Source organism: Charadrius vociferus, unplaced genomic scaffold, assembly GCF_000708025.1.
Source record: "Charadrius vociferus isolate BGI_N301 unplaced genomic scaffold, ASM70802v2 scaffold345, whole genome shotgun sequence".
In the NCBI taxonomy this organism is placed as follows: domain Eukaryota; kingdom Metazoa; phylum Chordata; class Aves; order Charadriiformes; family Charadriidae; genus Charadrius; species Charadrius vociferus.
In genome coordinates this window covers 1,049,329-1,075,181 of record NW_009648340.1, presented here as the reverse complement: position 1 = coordinate 1,075,181, position 25,853 = coordinate 1,049,329, and the positions used below count along the sequence as shown (strand labels likewise).

Below are 25,853 nucleotides of genomic sequence, written 5' to 3'. Positions count from 1 at the left end.
TATAGATTTCTTCTATTTGAGACTTTTCCGTAATCTTTTTTAGGATTACTGTAATATAAAGCATTTGAAAAATAGATTTCAAGTTGATGTATTAATTTCTTGAAGTTAACTACATACTTGCCTTTTCCTATATCTGTAAAACCTTCAAGTGCACTGATTTAAGGTATAGTAGAATATATTTGTCTTCCTTTAATGTGAATTGCAATGTCAGCCTAAAGAATGTTCTTTTAGTATTTCAAGGGGGATACTATAGAAACAGTTTTACTTATTGAGCAGATAAAGAATCCACATTGTAGGAGTGATACTTACTATCGTAACAGAATCAAAGCAGTTGGTTATAGAAATCATAACGAGCTCAGAATGTCCAGTCACTGCTCAAATCAATCATTGCTCAAATGAGTTCATTTATATGAACCAAATCCATGCCAAGTGGAGCAAACGCTGATCAGGGATGAGGTAGCTAAAGCTGTGTAATTCTGCATTGATATAACTTTTTGTTTTGTGGTGTGTGGGTGTTTTAGGAGATTTTTTTTTTAGGACTCCTATGTAGTGTGAAGTGTTCAGGCTAGCTGCTTCTATCTTTCTGTGTGTTTCAACCTGATTTTCCTTCCTTCCCCTACAATGCATGGCAGTTTCCTATATTTCAGCAAAAAAAAGTCAGATCCAGGAAATATCGTAGTGTTATGAAAAAAAAAAAAAACAAACCAAAACCCCAAAACCAACAACCCTTAAACCAGAACTCTTTTAATCCCTTCTCAAAGAAAGAAGAGACACGTAAGAAAGATCAGAAAATATATACCCTAAATTAATAATGAGCTGTCATACAGTACACCAGATATAGTGATAACCACTCTAATTTATTAAATAGAACAAGAGGCCCATTTCCCTGAAAACTGCAACATCTAGTGAAGGTGAGAAAACATGCAATAGTCTGAACAGGAGATATGGCAAGCCTCATGGCAGTTCTGCAGTTTGAGGACTGAGGAAAAAATCAACCTGGTTATTTCTGGAATTGGAGTAAATGAGGTGGAAAGGAATAGGAGTAATAGGTTGACAGGTACACAGAAGGTGAAAAGATTAGAGCAAACAGCTAATTGTCTCCCATGTGCTAATGTTGTTTAAAAAGAAAGGAAGAAATTGCAGAAAGCTTTTTGCTGACTTATGTTGCTTTGACTGTATGCCTTCATCTGTATTTAAAACTTTCCTCACTTTGATCTCTGACTCATCCGAGTCTGTTTTCCAGAGCTTAAAATTGGAAAGAGATGGGGAAACACCTGACTGGTGTAATTCAAGCATGGAGGAGTTCTTTTATGTTTTTATATATGAGAGTCGTCTTAAATAAGCCTAATTTTGCAACGAACGTCTAGTTCAGTGATGCTGCTGTACTAGTATGTTGTTTACAGTTATTCAGTTATTTATCTTTTGCAGTTCCAGCTGCCAATTAATGAACTATAGTATCATTATACAATAAATTTCAAAGGCAGGACTTTCTTTTAAAGTGGGGGTGATTTTTTTGTTTGGTGTTTCGTTTGGTTTGTTGGTTTTTGGTTGGTATGTGGCATTATGGGGTTGGTTTTTTTTTTTGGTGTGTGGTTGGTTTTTTTGGGTTTTTTTTTTGTTTTTTTTTTTTTTTTAAGAGCTGGTCCAATGTCTGAATTCCAGAAGCTCTTTCAGGGTGAAATTTGAACAAAAGGTGGCTTTCTGGTGTGTTTTCCTGTATCCGGTGGATCACCCCTATAACAAAATAGAGAAATTAGCTAGTGATGTCAGTTGACGTTATAGTTTTGGGTTTGTGGAACAGTAATGGTGTCTTAAGTCTTACGTATGCAAAATTACTCTAATCGTTAAGAAACCAACACCTGACTAGTATCAGTGAGGTCTAAGAAATTGTCTTTAGTGATGTTTCAGTAAGGGATGTAAACATTCTTTTCCATCTGTTTTGTCTTCTAAATGAATCAAAATTTTTATTTGGGGAAATTACCTTAAAATTAGTAATGCCATGTAATTATAGCTTATCCAAAATTCTGTTTTGCATGTAAAGGTAAGACTGCTAATAAGATGGGAAATGTAAGGTAATTTTTCTGAAGTGGTTAAGTGGAAGGGATTTTTTTTTTTGTTTTCTGGTCAGTTAATGTATGTGACACCAGACACGAGATCCATGCTGCTTCTGAAGCAGCAGTGGGAGGGCAGACAGGATAGTCCACGCTATCTCAAATAGCAGTAGGTATCTGTGTGAGTCAAGGCCTGGGTATCTACTTCTAGGTGTCCTAAACTTACCTGTCTTCATCTTGAAATGAATCCTACCAAAAAATTCTTTGTCTTCAGTAGATACAAACAGGTCTTTCTTTCAGTGTTCTCTGTTGGAGAGCGCACAGATGTGTTAAAATAGGAGGGTTAAACTCAAGAACATGTTTGAAATTTTGCTGAGACTACATCAGGGTAAAGAGCATAATGCGTTAACAGTTTGAATGTAGAAGCAGGTTGCTCATCATAATGCTCATCGCACCTACTGATATGCTTTACTTGTTTATTTTAAAGGTTATAATAAATTGTGCCTTTTTATTGCACAGGTTATCTGGATTTCAGCTTCCATCATCTATTGTGAGCACAGGTTCTATCCTCACCCTCTGTTTCACCACGGATTTTGCTGTCAGTGCTCAAGGCTTCAAAGCCATCTATGAAGGTAAGAACTCCTGAGAAGTGATGTTTCAATTTTAAGTGTTTGGGTTTTGAATAGTTTGTGACTATTGCATAAACATTTTTTATAGCATATTTAAGTGTTACAACGTCATGGTCTTGATTTTGAAATATAGTTTAAACTAATACTTTAATTTCCACTGGAATTTTAAATTGAATTTGTCAGGCTTCTAAAGCTGGATTCAGAAATGCTTACGTGTAAATGGTTTTCTTACTATTTCCTAAATGATTTCTCTTGACAACTTCTTCAGGCAATGCCTAATGTAAAGGGTATAATGATAAAAATGAGAGGAGATATGGATACTAACTGATCTTCAAAATCAATTGTTAATTTTCTCTTTGTGGAAAATTAAAACAATGACAACAAAAATATTTGTATGTATAAATTTAAAAACAAAAGAAACAACAAAAATAAAAGCAGTTGAAAACTGGTTCCATGGAATATGTTAACTACAATGATGACTGCACGGTTCTGGGAAAAAATAAGGCCAAGAATTTAATGTATTCCAGTGTCTAACAAGAATTAAGCTTATTAAACTGGAGTGATACTATTTCCTTAATATGTTGAGTTGTACAAAAGGCTTTATGAGATATGCAATCTTTGTTTGGGAAAATTACCACATAACAGTGGTATTAAGTGAGTTGCTTAGCATTGTTGCATAATGAGGGTGTTTTGAATGTAACTTCAGGGCTGCTTTCAAACTGAGTGTGTGGTGGTTTTTGTTGTTTGTTTTGTTGTTTTTTTTTTTAAACTATAATTTCTTTATTCATGGAAAATGCAGGGCTCTGAGTACTAGAAGTTGCAGAAAACTCAGATTACTTCTCAAATGCAAAACCATTTTTTTCTATGGTTTCATAGGTATAATCCTTTGAAAGTGTTTATTCTGGAAAAGCTGTGTACAAAGTTAAGTGATAAAAAAATTTTACTTTTAAATTCTATTGATGGGGTTGATGTAGGAACTTTGAATCTAGAAAGTAGTACGGTTTGATTGTAGCTATTCACTAGGAGTAGCATTTGCAAGTGTCTAAATCCATTACCTGTGGTCTCTAAGTTATTTTGACTTTTTCTAAAGTGGTGACCAATGTATTTTTAAATGCTTGATAAACTTTGATTATGTGTCTTCTAGAACTAGTCAAAGTCCCTTGAAACTTTACACCCCTTTCTTGACAATATGGAACTCTGCTCCACATTGATGCATATCTTTGTTTCATGTTTGAGTAATGTTTTGAAATGATAGCGTTTTTAAAGTATATTTTGAAATCCAATATCCTCATTGAGTGGGTTACCGAGGTGTGAAAAGACAGACATGGAGGTGTCAAAATACCTGAGCTTGAGCTATTTTTGATTGGGGTGGGTAGCTCAGCAGTATATCTTTCCTTGTTAGCTCTTCCTCCCTTCCTTTGTCCCGCAAAGTTTTATCACCTGATAAGTCTGTTATCGGTCTCTTTTTTAAACTGAGATGAAGGCTGTGAAGAAAGGTTAGGAAAGTTTCATTTTAATAGTCTTTATAAGTTTTATTAGGCAAGTCGAAAAGGAGTATCAGACATCGCAAACACACCAGGAACTGTTTTCATTACCTCAGTAGGAAGTTGCTTCCCACATACCTGTGTCTTTCTGTTCTAGTATATGCATACGATAGCATATTTCATCCTTTTATGCCATCTGAGCAGTTTGTTTTTCATATGGAAAAAGACAGTGAAGAATGCTAAAGGACGTCTCTTGACTGTCAACTTAGGAACACATGCACAGAGCCACAGGCTGTAATATAATGACACTTCCTGCTGGCCTACTTTCTTGTAAAAACCCCAGCAGGAAGAGCTGTAATTAACATTGACAGATAGCACCACTCTCTGGTTAAACAACACTGCCTCCTTTCCGATTTAGTGCTGTAAACCTGGCATTGTCCATGAGCTTTAAATTGACTTCAAAATATGACATCCAACCCTGGAAGAAATGGTGAAGGTCACTCAAGTGACAGCATCTTTGTATACAGACAGGCCACAGGGACTTAAGGTTTGGGAAGGATTTGGAGCAGTGAGGGGTTAGGTGGTTTTTGTAAAGTGTCAGGGTGATTGCTGCTGTAACGGCCAACTGAGTTACTGAAACCCCATAGTTAAGAAGTCCTGTAACTGTTCCCTAAACTACTTAGTTTAAATAGTGAGCCCTTCTGGCTGCTATGCCATATGTAATTTTGTGAGCAGGCAGGTGATCAGGGAGAGGGGGATACAGATGTTACCAGTCACTGAAAGTCTTTATGATCACTCTGCTGGCTACCCATCCCTAAGCTAGTTTGCTTTTACTAAAAATATCTAGTTATCCCTCGTTTTAGCCAGCTCTTTCATTCTTCTCTGGAGTAAGTGAATTACTGTTCAGCTGGAAGCATAGGGAGGATTGAAGTGCTACTGACTGCTGCCATCTAAGAGTTTGGGACACTATGGGGTCATATTGCACAGTTTGAGAAGCGCTGTTTTAAACATCTTAATTGGAGAAAAGTCTTAATTGCGTGTCAGCTGACAAGGACAGTATGTTTAAAAACAGAAAAAATCTGTTGTTTTTTTTTTTTTAATGGTACCTGCAGGAGTGATTCTGTAACAAATTTTTGTGTAGAAGCAGAAAAGTCCACAACATTCAAAAGTTAAGGAATTCTAATGGACTGGGACCAGGAGAGGGAAGAAAAAAAAAAAAGGCCTAGCATTGCTATACAAAGGAGTCATTCTGGAATTGCACCACTTGTCTCACAGTAGCAGCTGAAGTAGGTCTGAAAAACTCAAATATTAGGACTAATGAAGGAACTAATTTACATAAACTTTCCATATTCTGGGAGGCTGCAAAACTACATGTGGTTTTTTTCTTAATTCTTGTGACAGGCCACTTTTTCTTCTGAATAGGAAAATTTCATCTAATTAGGATTTTTACCTTCACACAACTAAAAAAAAAAAAAAAAAAGATTGATTAGTGTCTTCAAAGTTAGCTCTGCTATTGAAAGTCAGTATTTTAAATGTGATCGTGGGGAAAAAGCTAGTGTTTTGACAACAATGACTCTTATCTCTCACAAGACTTAATACTGGGTTAGATTCCCTGCAGTGTTGAGCTTCTGCTTTGTAGAGCAGAGATGGTGCTGTTGGGACGTTTCACCATTGCTGTCTTCAGGGTGCTCTTTTTAGCTTAAATTTCCTGGTGAACAACGGTAGGGCACTGGACCAGGAAAGAAGGCACATGAACCACTTACAGACTTACTGAACGGCCTCTGAAGCTACACCCACACTATTATCGCTAGCAGAGAGGGATCACTACATCCCATTCCCTGGGCTGAGATTCTGATCTATGTGTTTTATTGAGTATATTCTCGATTTGACCTCGCTTCCTATCCAGCAATGACATAATCAGATCCTTTGTGTTTTTACAGTAGATAAATAGGTTAACAGTGAAGCCAGTGAAACCACATTCCGACGCTCTAAACCCTTGAAGATTATTTGTACCTATCTGACTTAGCCTGTTGTCCCTCATATACCATGTGAATATTAATACCTAACTAAATCTGACTTTGTGGTAGTAGACCAGCGAGAGCCATCTAGTTTTAACAAGATACTGATGTAGTTGGGCAGTTGCCGAGTTTTTGGGCTGAAATGTAGGTTTCCTCACTGTATCATTACTTCACCAGATTTATATATCCATTTCTGATAATACTTCCATCTTCTGCAGCGATCACATCAGGTCTCTAAACTTTTGGTACAGATGGAAGCTTGAATTAATTTTATTTCCAGAAAATAAGAATATCTATGGGATTTTCAAACACATTCAGTAAAAAGAACTATAAATTTCAAAAGTAGTAAGTTCAGTTTATAGAATCTGTCAACTTGTTTAATCTGTTAAATGATTTATTGACCATTATCATCACTGTTGGGTAATAATTAAATCTGATTTTTAAGCAATGGGACTGGGGAGTTGAGGGATAGATTCTGTTTCTGTAATTTGTGGTTGTGGTTTTTATTTTAATTGACATCTAAAACATGTTTGGGCTTTGCGTGGGGAGAATAACAAAGTACTTGTGACTTGTGCAATTCCCTGTTAAAATCAGTTTAATTCCTATTTTCTAGAATGGTATTAACAAACTTCTAAAAAAGGTGCTTTGAGGGTGTCGTGGTTTAAATTCAGCTGGCAGCTAGGATCGTGTAGCCGCTCACAAAGTTCTCCCCCTTCCCGCAGAAGGGCAGGGAGAAAAGGGAGAGGAAAGAGAAAGGGGAAAAAACCCTTGTGGGTTGAGATAGACTGTTTAATAGAAACAATAAGAGAAAAGGAAAATAACAATCATAATTCCAGTAATAACTCTCACTGCCCGATGAATTGGCACCCGACCACCCGGCCAACCCCCACTTAGATACTGAGCATGATGTCTACAATATCAGATATTCTATTGGCCATTCTGTTGTTCTGTTTATGCTCCTTCTCAGCTTCTATGGGAAACTGAAGAGTCCTTGAAAAGCATAAACATCGCTTAGCAACAGCTAAACCAATATACATTATTGACATTCATTATTGACATTCCTTTTCCGGAAATCACTAGAAAGAAAATTAACTTTTTCCCAGCTGAAACCAGGACAGAGGGCAACCAACAGAAGTAAAAATTCAGCATTGCTTTGTCCTTGTAGTAATTTTCTTTGGAAAGTCAGAAGTATTCCTCCATACAGAATACTTCCATATGTTTGGAGTACAGAAAAATACTCTAAATGACAGCAATATCTGAAATGTTACACACACATATACTTAATTGGAGTAATGCATGGTAGAACTGTTATATGGTCTGTCTTCTACTAAACTGGTGTGTCCCGCTATTCAGGAAATCCAGTTGTCAAGTACAGAAAATTCAGTGTAAGTAGAAAAGCTTAATTCAAATTCCATTGTTAGTCATCAATGCAAAATGAATGAAATGAAATGTCATGGTTTTTAGCTTATATTTTGCTATACTAGTGTCTGCCACTAAACATTAAACCGTCCTCAAAAGTTAACAATCCTTGGTTCATTTTAAGCTATCTCAATTTTTATTTTTTTATTGTGGTTGGTTTTGTTGTTTCTAACCACAGTTTGTAATGTAGAATTGGTGGACAGTGTTTAAACAACGAGCCAGATGTACTGGACTTGATGTGTGCTAGTACCTTTCCTTGACCTCTGCTCTACAGCAGAAGGTTTTCTTTGCCAAAGAGAGAGCTCTTGCACGTCTTTCTATCCTGCCTACCCTCAGGGCATACTTCCTTTTTTCTTTTGCTCTTTGAATTCTCAGAGCTTTCTGCTCTACCCAGCATTAACATTTATACTGGCAGTCACCTCATCCTGCTTTATGCATCTTCCCTGAAGCTTCTTTTTAAATCCCTTTCAGCATCAACAGCAGAAAGTAGTGATACACTTCCACAGTGTAAAGTCTTTGAAGAAATTGTCTTTTTCTTTTCCTCTTGCTGCTCCTGTTCTCCCTGAGTATCAGTTATTTGGTGTTTTTTTCCTTTTTATTTTATGGTTCAATACTTTGAACTACTTAAAACAAACAAACAAAATAATAATATTGAAACCCTTTCCCAACCAACTTGGAAACTTCAATCTCTTGTATTGAGTCTTTGAGTTTACAAAATAACTTTCCCAAGCCTGTGATTTTTTTCCAGTCAACGTGGACCCAGTCAAACAAATCTCTGGGCTCCAGCTAAAGTTTCTTGGTTGTTTTTTTTTTTTTTTTCTGATTGTTTATTTCCATCAAGTACCAAAATACTTTTCCTGCACTCTTTTAAGAGTAAAAATCTGCTTTTCACTGGGTCAGCACTTGGCAGTGCTTCCTACTTGTTGTCTGTGAGTCTAAACATGTTAGTTAATGGCTGTGTACTTCTCCCAACAAACTGTGATACAGTTATGAGAGTAGTTACTCCCTGGGAATGGGCATGCTCAAAACAAACTCAATAATCTGAGACTAGTATTTTAAGTCAAGAGTAGGAAGCTAAGTTGGCAAAAAAATTCCAACTTTTATGCAACTCATATGCATAATGGTCTCCTACTATTCAGTGTGAGATGAGTAGTCTCCTGAATCTTCAACTATCGCCAGTTAATCTGTATGGTTTAGTCATAGGTGCTGTTTTATCTATTAGAAAATACTTCATTTTGATTGTTCCAATGATCTGAGACTTTGAATATGACTCCTAAACCTCATTGGATTAGCATATCCAGTTCTGAAGAGGTCCAAAAGATTATAATGAACATCTAATGATGACACTGAGAGCTATGCAGTTCATTCTACATTGTGTTGTGTAGTTTATGGGAAGGATTCAATTTGCTGCTCCCAATTCTATGACTATTCCCTCCTTTACTGTGGTGTTTGGAGAAAGAAGCAGTGTAAATTTGAATCTGAGTATAGTCCTTTTAAATGTTAAAGGCACAAACTACCATTTTTTAGCATTTCTTTGATCAGGAAGGACAGGGAACTGCTGGAGAGGGTCCAGCAAAAGGCTACAAAGATGATGAGGGGATTGGAACATCTTTCTTATGAGGAAAGACTGAGGGACTTGGGTCTTTTTAGTCTAGAGAAAAAAGACTGAGGGGGGAATCTTATTAATGCTTATAAATACTTAAAGGGAGGATGCCAGGGGGATGGGAACAGTCTTTTTTCAGTGGTGCCCAGTGACAGGACAAGAGGGAACAGGCACAAACTTGAACATAGGAAGTTCCATCTAAACATGAGGAGGAACTTCTTTCCTTTGAGGGTGGCAGAGCACTGGAAGAGGCTGCCCAGAGAGGTTGTGGAGTCTCCCCCTCTGGAGACATTCAAAACCCGCCTGGACGCCGTCCTGTGCAACCTGCTGTAGGTGACCCTGCTCTGGCAGGGGGTTGGACTAGATGATCTCCAGAGGTCCCTTCCAACCCTGACCATTCTGTGATTTGTAATATAGTAAATTCTGGTATTTTTGTAAACGTAATCTTGGCAGCAGTACATCTTAACTAGCAAGCCTACCATTGACTGTTAGTGTAACTGGCCATAACATCTGTTAATAGCCTGATATATTTCTTTTTCTATTTTTAGTTAAATACTTCTTGCTTACTATTTTGGTAGTCTGTTCTTTTCAAACTGAGATGTTTGTTAAAGCTTTAAGCAATGTGTATGTATACACATGACCAAGTAAATCAAAAGCTTTGAATAGTAAAAGCACAGACTGAAATGGGACCGTTTTAGCCTGAAATTTGTAGCTGCACCTCTTTGGAGTGGAAGTAATTGTTTTCTGAAAATGAACTTGGGTATAGGTTTCCTTTATCAACTGAAGTCCTTAAAAAGAAAAAAGAAACACATTTTTACTTTCTCAAGCAAATTTTCTTAAAAATAACATCCTTTTGGAATGATACATTCTGAATGACTGTTAATGATGACATATGGGAAAGAAATCATAATGCAGTTAAAAATAAAGCTGCTATTTTGTGTGTCAAAACATGACATAATGTGTAGCAGCAAAATCTCAGGGCAGAAGAGGTCTGACAGTGCTGTGGGACTGTTCTGTGGGACCTCTGATAGCTGATTTAGAATATTAAATATTTAGGTGTCAAGAGAGTTCACTTTAACAGCTAAAGAAAAATATTTTTAAGCCTATATGTATTCAGAAAACTTATGAAAAAAGAAAACGGAGGTTATTTTATGAGGAGAGATAGGTAAAATATTCTGCTTGTGCTCTGAAGTGTATGAATAGATCTAAATCTTGCTCAAAAGGCTAAATTTACAGGGAACTGAATTTGGTCAGTAGAGGCAGGTAATGACTGCACTTTTGTATGTCTTCTCTTTTGAGTCTTTCATATATACAGAGATTGTGCATAGAAGAAATAACTGTATTTGAAACAAGTATACTCCACAGCTTTCTTGGTTATGAGAATTTATAGTTGATAACTTCACTGATTAAAAAAGAAGTCAAATTCCTTTCGCTGATAAAACAAACATTGTGTTTCAGCAATATTTGAAGCACCAGGAGTCAGAAATCTGGGATATTATTTCCTAAGCTGCCCAAGGGCAGAAACTTCCCAAATGGAAGTTCTAGGAAATTCTTTCCTAGAACACAAAAGGCACTGTAATTAAAGTTGTTGTGATGGAATAAAACCTACTTGAATTGTCAGATAATAAAATTAAATGTTGTAGGACTTGCCAACCAGTGAATTTTGTATCTAAAGGAAGAACAATTTTGTAAGGGCCTTGCCTGTTACGTTAGTCCAATGATTAGCTGTATCAGCTGTTTTCTGCTTTCTGGCTATCTGAGTAGCTCAATCCCTAATGCAGAGACAGCCTTTGTGTGACTAGTAGCCCTTGTGTGACTAGTAGCCCTTAGAAAGGCGATTAAGTTCTTGGAACTGTCTGCTTGACTCCCTCTGATTCTGGAAGTAAGGGATTGTTTTGTGCCTTCTAGTGACCTATTGATCCACATAAGAACTACTGTGTTCATTGTCCTTGGTGCATGAGCCAGTAACAAACTCCATGTGAGTCATTAATACCTTGTAATCATTTAGTGGGCTTGTAACCTCCCTCCACAAAACTCTTACTTGTGCTTCCATTTGAGATACCAAATAATTTTCTGATTGCGTTTGGGAAAAGTGGGCTTCCTAGTGGAAAACATTAAGGACTTGCTCTTCTCTGCTACTATGAGGTGCCAGTTCTAAACCAAAACAGCACATTCTAGTATGGAGAATAGAAGTGGAAAGTCAAAGTCATAACAGGATTATTTCTCTCTTTCTTTGTAGCCTAAATAACTTTACAGTGGTTTCATCTCTCTGCTATTGAGTATTGAGACTCTGTAGAATCTAATCTACAGCCTAACAGATCATCATCCCGACTGTGCTGATACTAATACTTCATTTCATGTGCTTTCTTATCTGCCATCATTAGTACATGTTTGTATGGCTAATATTAACTTGTGAAAAACACTTCAAATAATTATTTTTTTTAAATGTCAAAATTCCCTTAGTTCAGTCGTTGCCTGATCTGAATCAGTATTAAGATGTTGTGGTTTAACCCCAGTAGGCAGCTGAGCACCACGCCACCACTTGCTCATTTTGCTCCACAGTGGGGTGGAGGGAGATTTGGAAGGGGAAAAGTGAGAAAACTTGTGGGTTGAGATAAAGACAATTTAATAGATCATACAATCATAGAATGGTTTAGGTTGGAAAGAACCTTAAAGATCATCGAGTTCCAACCTTCCCCCTCGTCCCATCGCTACATGCCCTAGTAAAAAGTCCTTCCCCAGCTCTCCTGTAGGCCCCCTTTAGGTACTGGAAGGCGGCAATAAGATCTGCCCGGAGCCTTCTCTTCTCCAGGCTGAACAATCCCAGCTCTCTCAGCCTCTCCTCATAGGAGAGGTGCTCCAGCCCTTGGATCATCCTCGTGGCTCTACTCTGGACACTCTCCAGCAGGTCCACGTCCTTCTTATGTTGGTGGCTCCAGAGCTGGATGCAGTAGTCCAGGTGGGGTCTCAAGAGAGTGGAGTAGAGATAAAACAAAAGCTTCACGAGCAAGCAAAGGAAACCAAGGAATTCATTCACTGCTTCCCATTGGCTAGCAGGTGTTCAGCCGTATTCAGGAAAGCAGGGCTCCATCATGCATAATGGTTACTTGGGAAGACCAACACCATTGCTCTGAACATCCCTGGGCAATGGCAGCCCTGGCCGAGCTCTGCCCCTCCCAGTTTTAGCACTGAGCATGACATCCTGTGGTATGGGATATCGTTTTGGTCAGTTGGGGTCAGCTGTCTTGGCTGTCTCCCCTCCCAACCACTTGTGCACTCCAGCTGGCAGGACAGAAAAGGCTATGACACTGTGTGAATGCTGCTCAGCAATTGCTAAAGCATCCTTGTGTTATCAATACTGTTTTCATCACAATTCCAAAACACAGCCCTATACTAACTGCTATGAAGAAATTTAACTCTGTCACAGCTGAAACCAGTACAGATGTGCAGCATAACCTAAAAATCTTGCCAATCAATGTTGTAGACAGCTTAAAAAAAAAAAAAAAAAGGCACTGAATAGAAAAAGGTTAGCTTGACTGCTTCTCTTTAAAATGTTGTAGTTCTTTTACTTGGACTTTAATTTTCAAGGTTAAAATATAACCTCTTTGCATCAACTGTTTGTTTCTCAAACAAGGTCAAAACTCCCATAATTCTGGAATCACGTTGGATTTTTTTTTTTAATTGAGCCACATAAGGAATATATGGAATGCATCTTTTCTCCAAGTGCTTTTCTGAAACAAGCTGTGCATCGTGACTTAACAGAGCTGGTGTTTTTGCTTGTTCCGTTTTACAGCCAATTGGGATTTGAGGGAATAACTTTTTCTGTTCGTAGCCTTATAGATTTGCTGGAGATAAGATTTCAGGGGAGGAGCCTGTGTCCTTCCCTGCCCCCACTTTAAATTTATTTTAAACAGCAACTGCTGCAAAATATCAGGATGCCAACAGCTAAAGAAAGAGCCTGTATTCTGTTCAAACTTCATTTTGCCTGAACTTTCAGTTCTGGACGTGGTCTTTTTCTGTTTACCAATGTGGAAATTAAAATATTACGAGTGTCCTGTGTGCATTGCCATATTACTCAGATGAGTTTATTGATGCATTTATCCCTAGACTTCTATTTATCTGGCTGAAGAGTTAAATCCTACTTCCTTTTCTAATTATCAGATATATTCAACAGTGTTTACTTACCTTCAGAATGGTCCCCATTAATGAGGCAGTCCCAGATGAAATGCAACTGACACTTATCTACTTTTTAATGAATCAGAAAAAGTCTGATGGTATGGCTTGCTTGATTTCTGATCTCGTTTGTAAAGAAAGTTATTTATTACTTTAGACTGGTACAAAGAAAGGAAAGTTGTATTGGGCTTTTCATATCTCAGATAATAAAAGTGCACTTTCAGCCATACCAGTCTGATTTCGGGTTTGTTGTAGTCTTCATAAAGCTTTTTTTTTTTTAAGCTATTGTCTTTAATTTAAAGTAGTATCACTTTTTATTATGAAAACTATATTTCTGCCTTTAAAAAAAAGTCTTTGCAGCCTACATTACTGTTGATAACTACTTTGTATTTATTACAAATCTGCTTGCAATGGCAAAGATTGTTTATGGCTTTTATGTCTTTTGTTATAAAAATAAAAGAAAACAGGAAAATCTCTATTTCATCTGGAATCATTGTCTGCAGATTTTTATTCCTTTAAACTGGCAAAGGGTATAGACTGTTGTGGGGTGGAATCGGAAAATAGAACTTTGGATTTGTTATGTTACTGTAGCCAGCAGCTGTTATCCTGATTAACTAAAGGTTGTATAATTTGCTATGTTAGATGGATAGTTAGCATATAAATAAATTTACATACCTTGCTTTTCATCTTCTCTTGTATAACTTTAAACCATTAATAATTTTACTTTGAATTACTTTGTTATTCATATCCTTCCCATATATTGCGGGTTACATTTGCATAACCTTTCATGTTTTTCTGCTGTAATTGGGATAATAAGGCAGATATCTAGAACTTTGCAACAAAATATACTTATCAAAACAAGCATGTCTAAATTTTGACGAAGGCATTGATCTTGTCCAGTAATGAATACAGTAGCTGGTACATCACTCACCTATTAATTGTAAAGAAAGAGAGTAGGCTGACTGTAGTACACATAATGTAGGCACTGCGTTTTAAGTGAAACTTTTGAGATTTATTAAAATCTATCGTGTAATCTTCACCTTGACTATGTTAGAAATCCATGTTTTCATACAATACTACTGACCTCTCTGTGTATTGCCTATCTAAATACTGTTTATTCAACCAAGTAATCTCATTTACTTCAGTAGGTGTACGTGTTGCTATAAAAGAGTCTGCAAAACTGCTTTGAGAACAACTTAACTCCAACTTATAACTCCTTTGAAATTTTTCATCTTATATATATTGAAAGACTTCCTAATAAATGTCTTAAACTATTCATGCATGGTATACTTCCAAGAAATCTTGCCTTAAGGTTCTCTGAAGCTGGTTTATTGGATTGACCTTAAAAGGGCTGTAGCAGGCATGGAAGGTCACACAATCTCCTTGAGTTTATTGTATCTGTATCTTTCTTACACTTGTTTAAGGAGACAAGGAACACCTGTGTGGTGTCAGTGGATTCTAAACCTGAAGTCATATGAATGTTAAACAGTTCTGGAAGCAAGAAATTGTATTTATGGGGAAAGAGGCAACACGCTGTGTGTGTGTATGTATGTAAACCCAGGAATTGTCAGTGCTATCAACATCTTAAGTGTCTAAACATTATTAGTCTAGATGAAATTTTTACAGAAAAGGAAAAAACAATGATGCAATTAAAATAGTTGCATGCGCACTTCTTGGTTTCCGCCACTTTGCCTAGTATTATGCTTACCCTTCCCCTACTTGTCTGGGTCCAGTAGTTGTTTTCTTCTTCCTCACTTTAGGATGCACTTGAGATTATTCTTAATTGGTATGATAATTTCATACTTTTACTCTTTCTGCCTTGGTCTGCAGTTCCATATCACATCTGTATTTACTTTATATGTTGTCCCATGCATGTTAGATACTACTGCTTTGTTCTTTGTTACTTCTAAACCCAGTTTTGTCCAGGTCTGCATTTCTTTAACTGACTGTGGGTGAGTTGTTTACAGCTGTGGGCTCTCTAGTGCCAAGCCTTTGTCTCATTGCTTATTGTCCCTATGCGTGTATTCCTCTGTACTGCATCCTGTATCTCCAATTCTCAAAGCTTCTGCAGTAAAACCAGACCATATTTCTCTTTATAATTAGCACAATGACATAGTTAAATATTTAATTCTGCGTAGACTGCTTGCTACAGCTATCCATATAAAAACTGTGGTTGTATCATCAGAAAAAAAAAAAAGGGGGTGGGGGAGTAAAAGAAATTAGCCTCAGACAGCTAGTCAGTTAGAGAAACGGCTCTCACAGCTAAATCAAGTAAAGCAAATCTGCAGGCAAGTTTGGAGAATTTCAGGCAGAGTGAGCCCGACTGTAGCAAGCCTCAGTCCTGAGGCTTTGCAAGCTCAATACAAAGTTTATGGTCTGTTACTGAGAATGGCAGTACCAGATTACAGGGCTACAAAACATGGCATGCATAAACAAGTTACTTCTAATATAGCTTCAGTTTCCACAATTGCCTGGTTTAGTCAAAGTTTCTGTTAGAACCATCCAGGGAACTTTTGACTGTGAAATCTTTGCTGCTCAGTGTACTACCAGGCAGCTAGGGTGGACATCACCTGACTAGCTCCCTGAATTTGTGAGAGCCAGCTAAAGAGCTAGTTATAATCGTTAAATACTTTTAATATTAGATGCCTGTGTTAACATAGTATCATAGAATGGTTAGAGTGGAAAAGGACCTTCAAGATCATCTAGTCCCAACCCCTCTGCCATGGGCAGGGACACCTCCCAGTAGACCAGGTTGCTCAAAGCCCTGTCCAACCTGGCCTTAAACAACTCCAGGGATGAGGCATCCACAACTTCCCTGGGCAACGTATTCCAGTGTCTCACCACCCTCAGAGTGAAGAATTTCTTCCTAATATCTAGTCTAAGTCTACCCACTTTTAGCTTGAAACTGTTACCTCTTGTCCTATCACTATGCTCTCTGATAGAGTCCGTCCCCATCTTTCCTGTAGGCCCCTTTAAGTACTTGAAGGTTGCTACAAGGTCTCCCTGGCGTCGCGTCTTCTCCAGGCTGAATAACCCCAGCTCTCTCAGCCTGTCCTCATGGGAGAGGTGCTCCAGTCCTCTGATCATCTTCATGGCCCTCCTCTAGACTTGCCCCAACAGGTCTGTGTCCTCCTTATGTTGGGGGCTCCAGAGCTGGATGCAGTACTCCAGGTGGGGTCTCATAACAGCAGAGTAGAGGGGCAGAATCACCTCTCTCAACCTGCTGGCCACAATTCTTCTGATGCACCTCAGGATGCAGTTGGCTTTCCGGGCTGTGAAGTGTGCATTGCTGGATCACGTTGAGCGTCTCATCCACCAACACCCCTAAGTCCTACTCAGGGCTGCTCTCAATCCATTCTCCGCCCAGCTGGTATTTATGCTTGGGATTGCTCCAATTCAGGTGCAGGAGGTTGCACTTGGCCTCGTCAAACTTCCTGAGGTTGGCTTGGGCCCACCTCTCCAGCCTGTCCAGGTCCCTCTGGATGGCATCCCTCCCCTCCAGTATGCTGACTGCACCACACAGCTTGTTGTTGTTGGCAAACTTGCTGAGAGTGCATTCAATGTCACTGTCCATGCCACCGACAAAGATGTTAAACAGCACTGGTCCCAATACTGACCCCTGAGGAATTTCACTTGTCGCTGGTTTCCACATGGCTATCGAGCTGTTGTCTACAATTCTTTGAGTGTGAGTATCCAGACAATTCCTTATCCACCAAGTGGTCCATCCATCAAATCCATGTCTGTCCAATTTAGAGACCAGGATGTTATATGGGACAATGTTAAACTTTGCGTAAGTCCAGGTAGATGATGTCGGTTGCTCTCCCCTTATCCACCAATTCTGTAACACTGTCGTAGAAGGTGACCAAATTTGTCAGGCATGACTTGCTCTTGGTAAAGCCATGTTGGCTGTCACTGATCACCTCCTTATTTTCCACATGCTCTAGCAGAGTTTCCTGGAGGATCTGCTCCATGATTTTGCCAGGCACAGAGGTGAGACTGACTGGCCTGTAGTTCCCTGGGTCTTCCTTTTTTCACTTTGAAAATGGAGATTGTTTCCCCTTTTCCAGGCAATGGCACCAGACTGCCAGAACTTTTCAATTATAATGGAAAGCAGCTGAGCAACTTCATCCGTCAATTCCCTCAGGACCCATGGAAGTGTTTAATCAGGTCCCATGGAGTTGTGTACCTTCAAATACCTTAGATGGTCTTGTACTTAAGGTCCCTTATAGTGGGTGGTTCCTCATTCTCCCAGTCCCTGCCTTTGCTTTTTGCCACTTGGGCAGTGTGGCTAGAGCCCTTCCCAGTGAAGACTGGGGCAAAAAAGTCATTGAGTATCTTGGCCTTCCCCATATCCTGGGTGACCAGGTCTCTCGTTTCCTTTCAGAGAGGGCCCACATTTTCCCTAGTCTTCCTTTTATCACCAACATACCTATAGAAGTTTTTCTTGTTGCCCTTGATGTCCCTGACCAGATTTAATTCTATCTGGGCTTTAGCTTGCCTAACTTGATCCCTGGCTGCTTGGGCAATTTCTCTGTATTCCTCCCAGGCTACCTGTCCTTGCTTCTACCCCCTGTAGGCTTTGTTTCTGAGTATGAGTTTGTCCAGGAGCTCCTTGTTCATCCATGCTGGTTTCCTGGTGTTTTTGCCTAACTTCTTCATTTTTGGGATGAGCTTGGAGGAGGTGATTCTTGAATATTAACCAGCTTCCTTGGGCCCCTCTTCCCTCCAGTTCTTTATCCCATGGTACCCTACCAAGCAGATCCATCAAGAGGCCAAAGTCTGCTCTCTTGAAGTCCTCGGTGGTGAGCTTGCTGCACACCCCCTTTGTCACCCTAAGGATCTGGAACTCTACCATTTCTTGGTCACTGCAGCCAAGAAGACTACCTTGAGCTTGACATTCCCCACTAGCCCCTCCTTGTTGGTAAGGACAAAGTCCAGCATTGCTCTTCTCGTCATTGGCTCTTGGAGAAGGAAGTTGTTGTCAATGCATTCCAAGAATTTTCTGGATTGCTTGTGCCCTGGTGTGTTTTCCCTCCAACAGGTATCAGGGTGGTTGAAGTCCCCCATGAGGCCCAGTGCCTATGAACATGAGGCTTCTCTTACCTGTCTATAGAGGGTCTTGTCTGCTTGGTCATCCTAGTCAGATGGCCTGTAGCAGACTCCCAGTGTAATGTCACCTGCCCCTGTGTTCCTTTCAGTCCTGAGCCATAAGCTTTCAGTTGACTCTTCATCTGTCCCCAGGCAGAGTTCTGTGTACTCCAGCTGATCATTGACGTAGAGGGCAACACCCCCTCCTTGTCTCCCCCGCCTGTCCTTCCTGAAGATCCTGTATTCTTCCATTCCAATACTCCAGCCGGAAGAGCCTTCTCCATGATGTCAGTAAGATCATAGACCTGGAGCTGTGCGCATGTCTCTAACTCTTCTTGTTTATTCTCCAAAGACCATCTAGTTCTGAGCCCCCTGCGTGGGCGGGGACATTTTTTTACTAGACCAGGTTGCTGAAAGCCCCATCCAACCTCATTTTGGATGCTTCCAGGGATAGGACATCCACAACTTCTCTGGGCAATCTGTTCCAGTGTCTCACCACCCTCATTGTAAAAAAAAAAAAAAAAAAAAAAAAAAAAAAAAAAAAAAAAAAAAAAAAACCCCAAAAAAACATCATCTCAATGGAAGTCATTCTTATTTTAAATTTAGTTTATTTGAGAATGTTGTTGGTTTAGATCATTTAATTATTCTGCAGATTTGAGTTCTTTGATTCTTTGGGAATCTTTTATTTTGGAGGCTGGAGAGAAGTCATGAGACTTTCTAAAACAAAGTGGGGCAGTCTTCTCCTCCCACTTCTGTTTTGAGATGAAATACTGTTTCTGGAAGCAGAAGCTTGTGAGAAAACTGAGCTTTCTGCTGTAAAATGTGTGAATTTTTTTCTTCTTCCTTAAAAGCTGCAGCCAACTTCATGTACCCTATATGTGCAACTTGTTGGGGGCAGCAGAGGAAAATTTGGCAAAGTGACCTCTTTAACTTTTAGGTGACTGTGGGCACCAGCGGGGAGGCAGTCAGTTTGGGTTCCATGTTCTTGTAACTGGAGTTGGCTTCCACACTGATCAGCAATTAGGGGGTTTGTGCCTGTCTGGTTTTTATAGCTTCTCGTATAGTGTGGCAGTAGCAGAGAACCTGTTTTTTTAGTAATAGCTTGCTTGGATTTTAAAACTTTATTCTGCATATTTTTATTTAAAAGTGTTAATTGTAATAAACAACTGAGGAGCTGCATTTTGGGGAAAGAAAATTAGGCAGTGGGTGATTGGACAGCTGTTGTGTGTAGGATACTGAAGTTCTCTTCAATGCTGTCAAGTCAGCTCTGCTGTAGGAGTTTAGCAAATGGCAACAGTAATGCACTAAAACAAAGTGGAACATATTGCAGCACTGCACATGAGATCAGACTTCACCGTGGCAAAGAACAAGTCTCTTTAGCGTTATGTTTAGTTGTGGATTTTGGGATTTGTTTGGTTGAAAAACTTTCACAGTTGCCCAAATCCTACCTGGGTGCCATCCTTTCCTGACTTAAATCATGATGAAATCTGCATTCAAAATGGTTTATTTATCCAAATAAGCCCTTAAATGAAAGGAGGAAAAAAAACCCCACCCCTGAATGTGAGAAGTCAAGTATGAGCTGAGTTCAAGTCTGTTCACAGATTGAAAAATGTTGTTACTGGGACCCTCTACCTGAATTCTGTACAAACTGCAAGTTTTAAAGAGAATATTTTGCTTTGCTTATTGCATGCTTGTCAGTAGCAGGTTTTTTCATGTTTAAAGTACAGCTTTTAAAAGAAAATTGAGAATGAAACAAAAGCTAAAATATCTCTGATGTTGTGTGTTGGCAAAATTAAATGTTATAAGCACCTTTTAAAGGATAGAGCAGCAATGCTTTTTGTAGTGCTTTGATCATACTCAGCACTTCAAAGTCCTTTTGTTGCTTTAGCTGCCCCTAATTTTTTCTTTTTGGTTATTTTTTAGACGTAGTTTGTAACTAACAAAAAGGCTAAATCTTTTCCTTCAAAGATAAACTCTATATGAAAGGTAAATTGACTTTCGCTTTGGATTGTGTATTATGGTGTGTGTGAGAGATGAGGAAGTGTAAGTGGCAAGAAAATATACTTGTAGGCTTATTAATTTCAAGCTTTTGTTTGTGGAACTTCACTGTCAATTCAGAAATTAGTTATTTATACCCAGGTTTTTAATTTTTCCTGCAATACTGATCAGAGCTCCAAATACAAAATAAGTCTACTGTGGCTTTTTTTAATTTTTATTTTTTCATGATTGGTTGGTTGGGCTTGGAATTTTGGTAGCAACAGAACTGATTCCTCTTCTAAGAAGCTGGGGGACCTTTGAACCTCTGAACCCTGGATGTTGTGAACTGTTCACTCAAAAAAGCAAAAGTGGTGGAGGCATTTTAAAAAACAAAACAAAACAAACCCAACACAAACCAAAACCAGTGAAAACAAAACAAGCCATAAAACACACATGGTAATTTACAAAAAATCCAGGGAGTAAATATAGGGTACGACCTGAATACAGCCTTAGGCAAAACCTAATAAAATATGAGAGGAGATGATGTGAGAAGTATTGCTGCAGACTTCCTTTGTGGGGTTCTTTGGTTGAGGTTTGTTTCAGCTGTTTGGGGTTTTGTTTTGTTATTTGGGTTGTTTTTTGTTTTATTTTATTCTGCTAGCCATTTGCTACTCGACAAATACAGAAACAAGGCACTGAATCTGGGTGTTTTTTGGTGTCCCACTTACTATTCTCAATTGCAGATCTGTCTGAGTTTGCACTTTGTAGGTCTGTAGGATACAGCGCTGCAGTTCTGTGTCAAAATAATACTGGGTTAACAGATTTAGGAAATTGCTAATTGTTCAGTGGGCATCATGGTAACTAAATATGCTGTTACAGTCTTGTTGAAACTATTGATGGTTGTAATTTCTATGTATCAATACCATATAAAACTTATTATCTCACAACCATTAGTGATTAGCAACAAACAAAATTTTGCAAGACTAAGGTATCCGTTAAAACTCCTGTGCATTGGTGTAACTGGTGTGATTGGGCCCAGTTGGTTTGAAGTATTCTCAGAGGTTTTGTGGAACTCCCTACAGTGTAATATGGTGTAAATTGCAAATTGTGAAGTTAGTGGAGTTACAATGTGGAAAAAATGTGAGTTCGGAGAGGTCTGATATTCCTGCCATCTTCAAAATCTGCATTAGTGATTGCTTCAGTATTTTTTTAAACTGCTGACCTATCAAATGACTGTTCTCAGTGGTGGACTAATACCACTACTCAAGTCAGTCAGTTGTCTAAGTATCCTTTCAGGTCAAAGCTGACAATTATGTAAATCTTGAAGAACAGAAGCAGTAAGTTCCTCCAATTGGTGGATTACTTAAAGCAGTGGACCAGCTAACACTGTTACAAGAGATAAAACATATTCTTCTGCATTTGTGAATCGATGTGATGTAATCTGATGGTAGCCGTAAGAATGGTGGTCCAAAACCAGCACTTATTTAGTGTTTTGATACTTGGATATTTTTGTGCCGTGAGAAGTAAATTTGAGTTTAGTGGAAGTACAATGCCAAAAGTCTAGACTTAACAGAAGGGTAAAACTGATGCCCCGTATCAGTTCATTTAACTCTGTATCATCATGGTTTTAAGTGTTAAGAGTCAACAAAACTGGATAACAAGGTTAAATTGATTATGGCACAATGTTGAAAGCAACAGGTATAGAAAGTGAGGTGTGATGAGACTGTAGGTGGCACTAAGAAGGTGTATTGTAACCTGTCGGGTCCAGTGCACCGGGAATTTTGGTTGAGATCCTAGAAATGGTCTTGAGCCTGAACCTGTAGTCACTAAAATGAACTGTTAAAATTGGTAGGCCTACCTGTGCAAGTTGGAATAACCAATGAGTAAGGCTGGTGTTAAGTTTACTTGTGTGCTTGTGTGAAGTATTCGCATGAATATTTATAACACTTTTAGAACACCTACTGGCTTTTAAAATATGTTACCAATAGTAAGAAACCCCAACAACTTTACCAGAGCAGATAGTAAGGGCAAAATAATTATACCACGTTTGATAATGTATGAAGTGACAGAAGATATGCTAACAAAGCTGTGGTACCCTAACTTGCAGCACATTAGTATCAAATTAATCACATCAAAAAGATCAGCAGTCACTGTGTGATGAACTGATACATCTGAAGAAATTAGTAATGGAGGAGGAGAAAAACAGTAGAATACAATAAATGTGAAAACTTCAATTTAGATTTTTTTTTTCCTGTTTAGCTTATGTTGGAGAATTGTTTTCTTTGAAATTCTAGCTTGTTTAGGGTCATACTTTGGAGGAAGGAAATATTAATATTAGTGAAGCAGAGAGGTTTCCTTCCCAAGTTTAACTCAAACCAAGTATAAGAATGGACTCTGCTCAACAGAGAGGAAATATTGTGTGGCTGCCACACAAAATACTAACAAAAGAGCCTATTTGTCCCTGTGCGCTAGGAGGTAAAAATAATAGTAATTGTCACCATTTGTAACAGCACCATCTGCTGACTGCTTCCATAACACTTGCACATTTCATTCTAAACAAAGCATGTATGTGTATATTGAATGCATTGTTTGTGGTTTGGATTTTTGTCCTGCTTGAAGTTTTAATCCATTTTTCCCTTCTACTATTATGATAGTTTGAACATCTGGAGTATTATGAGCTATCTTTTGTATTTTGATAGTTCAGTTTGCCTTAGCAAAAATTAGCAATATTCCTGAAAACAAACACAAAAAATTCCTTGAACAGGAGAAGGTTACCCCTTTTTGACTACTTTCTCAACCAGGAAGTACTTCGTAGAACAAGAAATAACCTATGATTGATTTTAATTTAGAATCCCATGGGCCTATCATACTTTTAAGACATGCTGTATAAGACTTTACTGAAAATGGAAGATCACTGAACCTGACTTTTTGTAAAGTACCAAGTCACTTGGAAGGTTCTTGCTCAGTGGTGAATTCTCTCTATTCTTATTTCCTTTCAATTAAAAAAAAAAAAAAAAAAAGCCAAACCAACAGAATAGTGAATGTGTTATTAATTTGCATCAACTATGCTGCCCTTATCTAAAGTGGCAGAGCTGTGGAGGTTACATCGCAGAAGCCTGACAGATGGCTTATATTAAATTTAAGGACTTGACTCCAGATCACTCTGGACTGTAGCCACGGCACTCAATTTGAACAGCTCTAAAGAAAGTGATTGGTGACGTTGCTGGTACTGGAAAGGAGGCATGGTGAGGACAGCTTATATTGATCATCAGAACCTTCAGTTGTGTTGATTAAATGTTGTTTTGTTGATTAAATGTTGTTTTGTGTGAGTGTTTTTTCTGAGTAATCAAGCAAGTAGCTGCACATTATATTTAAATTAATGTAATTTATAGAACATTGATAAAAATGATGAAGTCGTTCACTACTGTTGAGTTAGACTGACACATGACTTACCTGAAACATCTTCTGTTATTCTCATAACAAGCTTATAACTATGCTATTTACATATTGTTTCATAGACTTTAAAATGTGTGTATATAAGCAGAGCATTTCTACTGCAAATGAACATCTGAAAGAGCAGCACCACATCAATGTAGCCCTGTCTTATTTCTTTCTATTTAAAACTTCATATCAAGTTGTCTTTCTTTTTAAATTAAGCTTCTAAAAGGGTTCTGTTGTAAAATTCCCATTCTATGGTTTTATTTCTTCAGAGAGTAACTGTGAATCAATGGCTGAGTGGCCAATCGGTGGCTAAACCCTGGATTAGCCTCTAAGTCACTTCACTTTGTCACCAGCTTCTTTCTGTCTATAAAAGTGCAATTAGTTTGACTGTCTTACAGGGATTTTGAAATATTTTATTAAAAAGTACCACAGGGGAATAAGAACCTTACTTTTATGTAATATATGGGGATATTCAATCTAACCTTAGACTCATAAGGAAATGTTTAAAAAAAAAAAAAAAGCTTTTTTTTTCCTTGCAACTGAATTCTAAATAGTATACCTGAAACTTCTGAATGCTGGGTGCAAAAAGGTAGTGGGCATTATTCCTAAATGGTGGTGGTTGGGTTTTTGGGGTTTTTTTTCTTTTTTGGTTAATGGTCATATGTAAAGCTTGCATTCCCTAGACCATTTTTTTGTTTTCAACTTATTTGTCCCTGTTAACCTCAGTTGACTTCATCTTTCTTGGATATGAAGAGATCAAGAAGTTTGTGTGTATATTCAGTGCCCATCTGAACATTTTCCTGTAAAGGAGCCTGATAAGTAATAGTTATCTGTACAGACAGGTTGCTGTATAACTAGAAATTTTATGTAAACTTGAATTATAATGATTTTATATGGATTTTGTATAAACACTAAAGCTTTAAAGAATTCGAGAAATCTACTGTAGTTAATTTTCAATACCTTTAAGGTTGAACCACATTTAAAATGTATAATAAAGAAATTATTTTAGTCTTAAAATTCACGTTCCTTCTCCTAGGTACATCTACTGTCAAAGATACTGAAAAGACAAACAGGGAGGTAAAGATGCTTGCTGTAAGCAATTGCATGGGCCATTAGTTAAAACGCGTGTTTAAATGGATAAATTATGCCCCTTCAGATATAAACACAGAACTAAATTAGTAAAAATGCATAACTCAGCACAGTTGTTTTATGATCACCAGTTGGGTGTTTCAACCCCTAGCTGAAACATGCAAACTGAAAATCTATTGAAGTGCTGTAGCATATCATTAAGTTCTGTTGTTACAACATCTGATACATTATACCATGATACCTGTCTGATTTTCACATTTATACTGAAACATTCATAAATCAGAGTGAGTAATATATTGCTCATTATATTTAGGGAACTTAGGAAATAACATAAAAAGAGATGGAAATGTATGCCTGCCTTCTGTTGCTGCTCTCGCACACATAAAGTAGAAAGCCAGTACACAGCCATAGAAACACACCGGTAATGTGACATTAATAAACAAATGAAGTCAGATCTTTTGAACTACATTCTTGTTGCAAAAAGACTTGAAGTTTTGATCAAAACCCCCCTATCTCTTCACTTATTGTTCTTCAGACCTTCATGTATTATTCATACAACCATAGGTCAGGTATTTCTGTTTAAGCAAAGCTCATGAATGTTTACTGTAATGGAAACAAACTCCTCTTATAAATTTTGGCCATTCTGTTTGTGCAGCCATTATGTGCTGAACTACAAAATGTGCTTCTCCAGAATAAATATATTCTCCATTAGTATAATGCTCCGATTGTCGCTGTAAATTATTTGTCCTCGCCATTTTATTTCTTGTTGTTTGTTTACCATCTTTTCTCCTGCATCTCAGCTTGAATTAGATTATAGTATACTTGCTGCAGGATGTTTTTGTTGTTGTTGTGTTTTGCTGGAAAGTGTCTTCAGAATGGCA

At 38.1% G+C, this 25,853-nt stretch overlaps 1 protein-coding gene across 1 annotated transcript in view; it reads left to right on the top strand.

Moving 5' to 3' along the window:
* CSMD1 (CUB and Sushi multiple domains 1) overlaps positions 1 to 25,853 on the top strand; it is a 1,016,474-nt gene that overhangs the window by 124,416 nt on the left and 866,205 nt on the right. Inside the window, exon 6 of the mRNA XM_009885090.1 lies at positions 2,571 to 2,683. Coding sequence (XP_009883392.1) covers positions 2,571 to 2,683 — 113 coding nt within the window. The remainder of the gene's footprint in view (positions 1 to 2,570; positions 2,684 to 25,853) is intronic.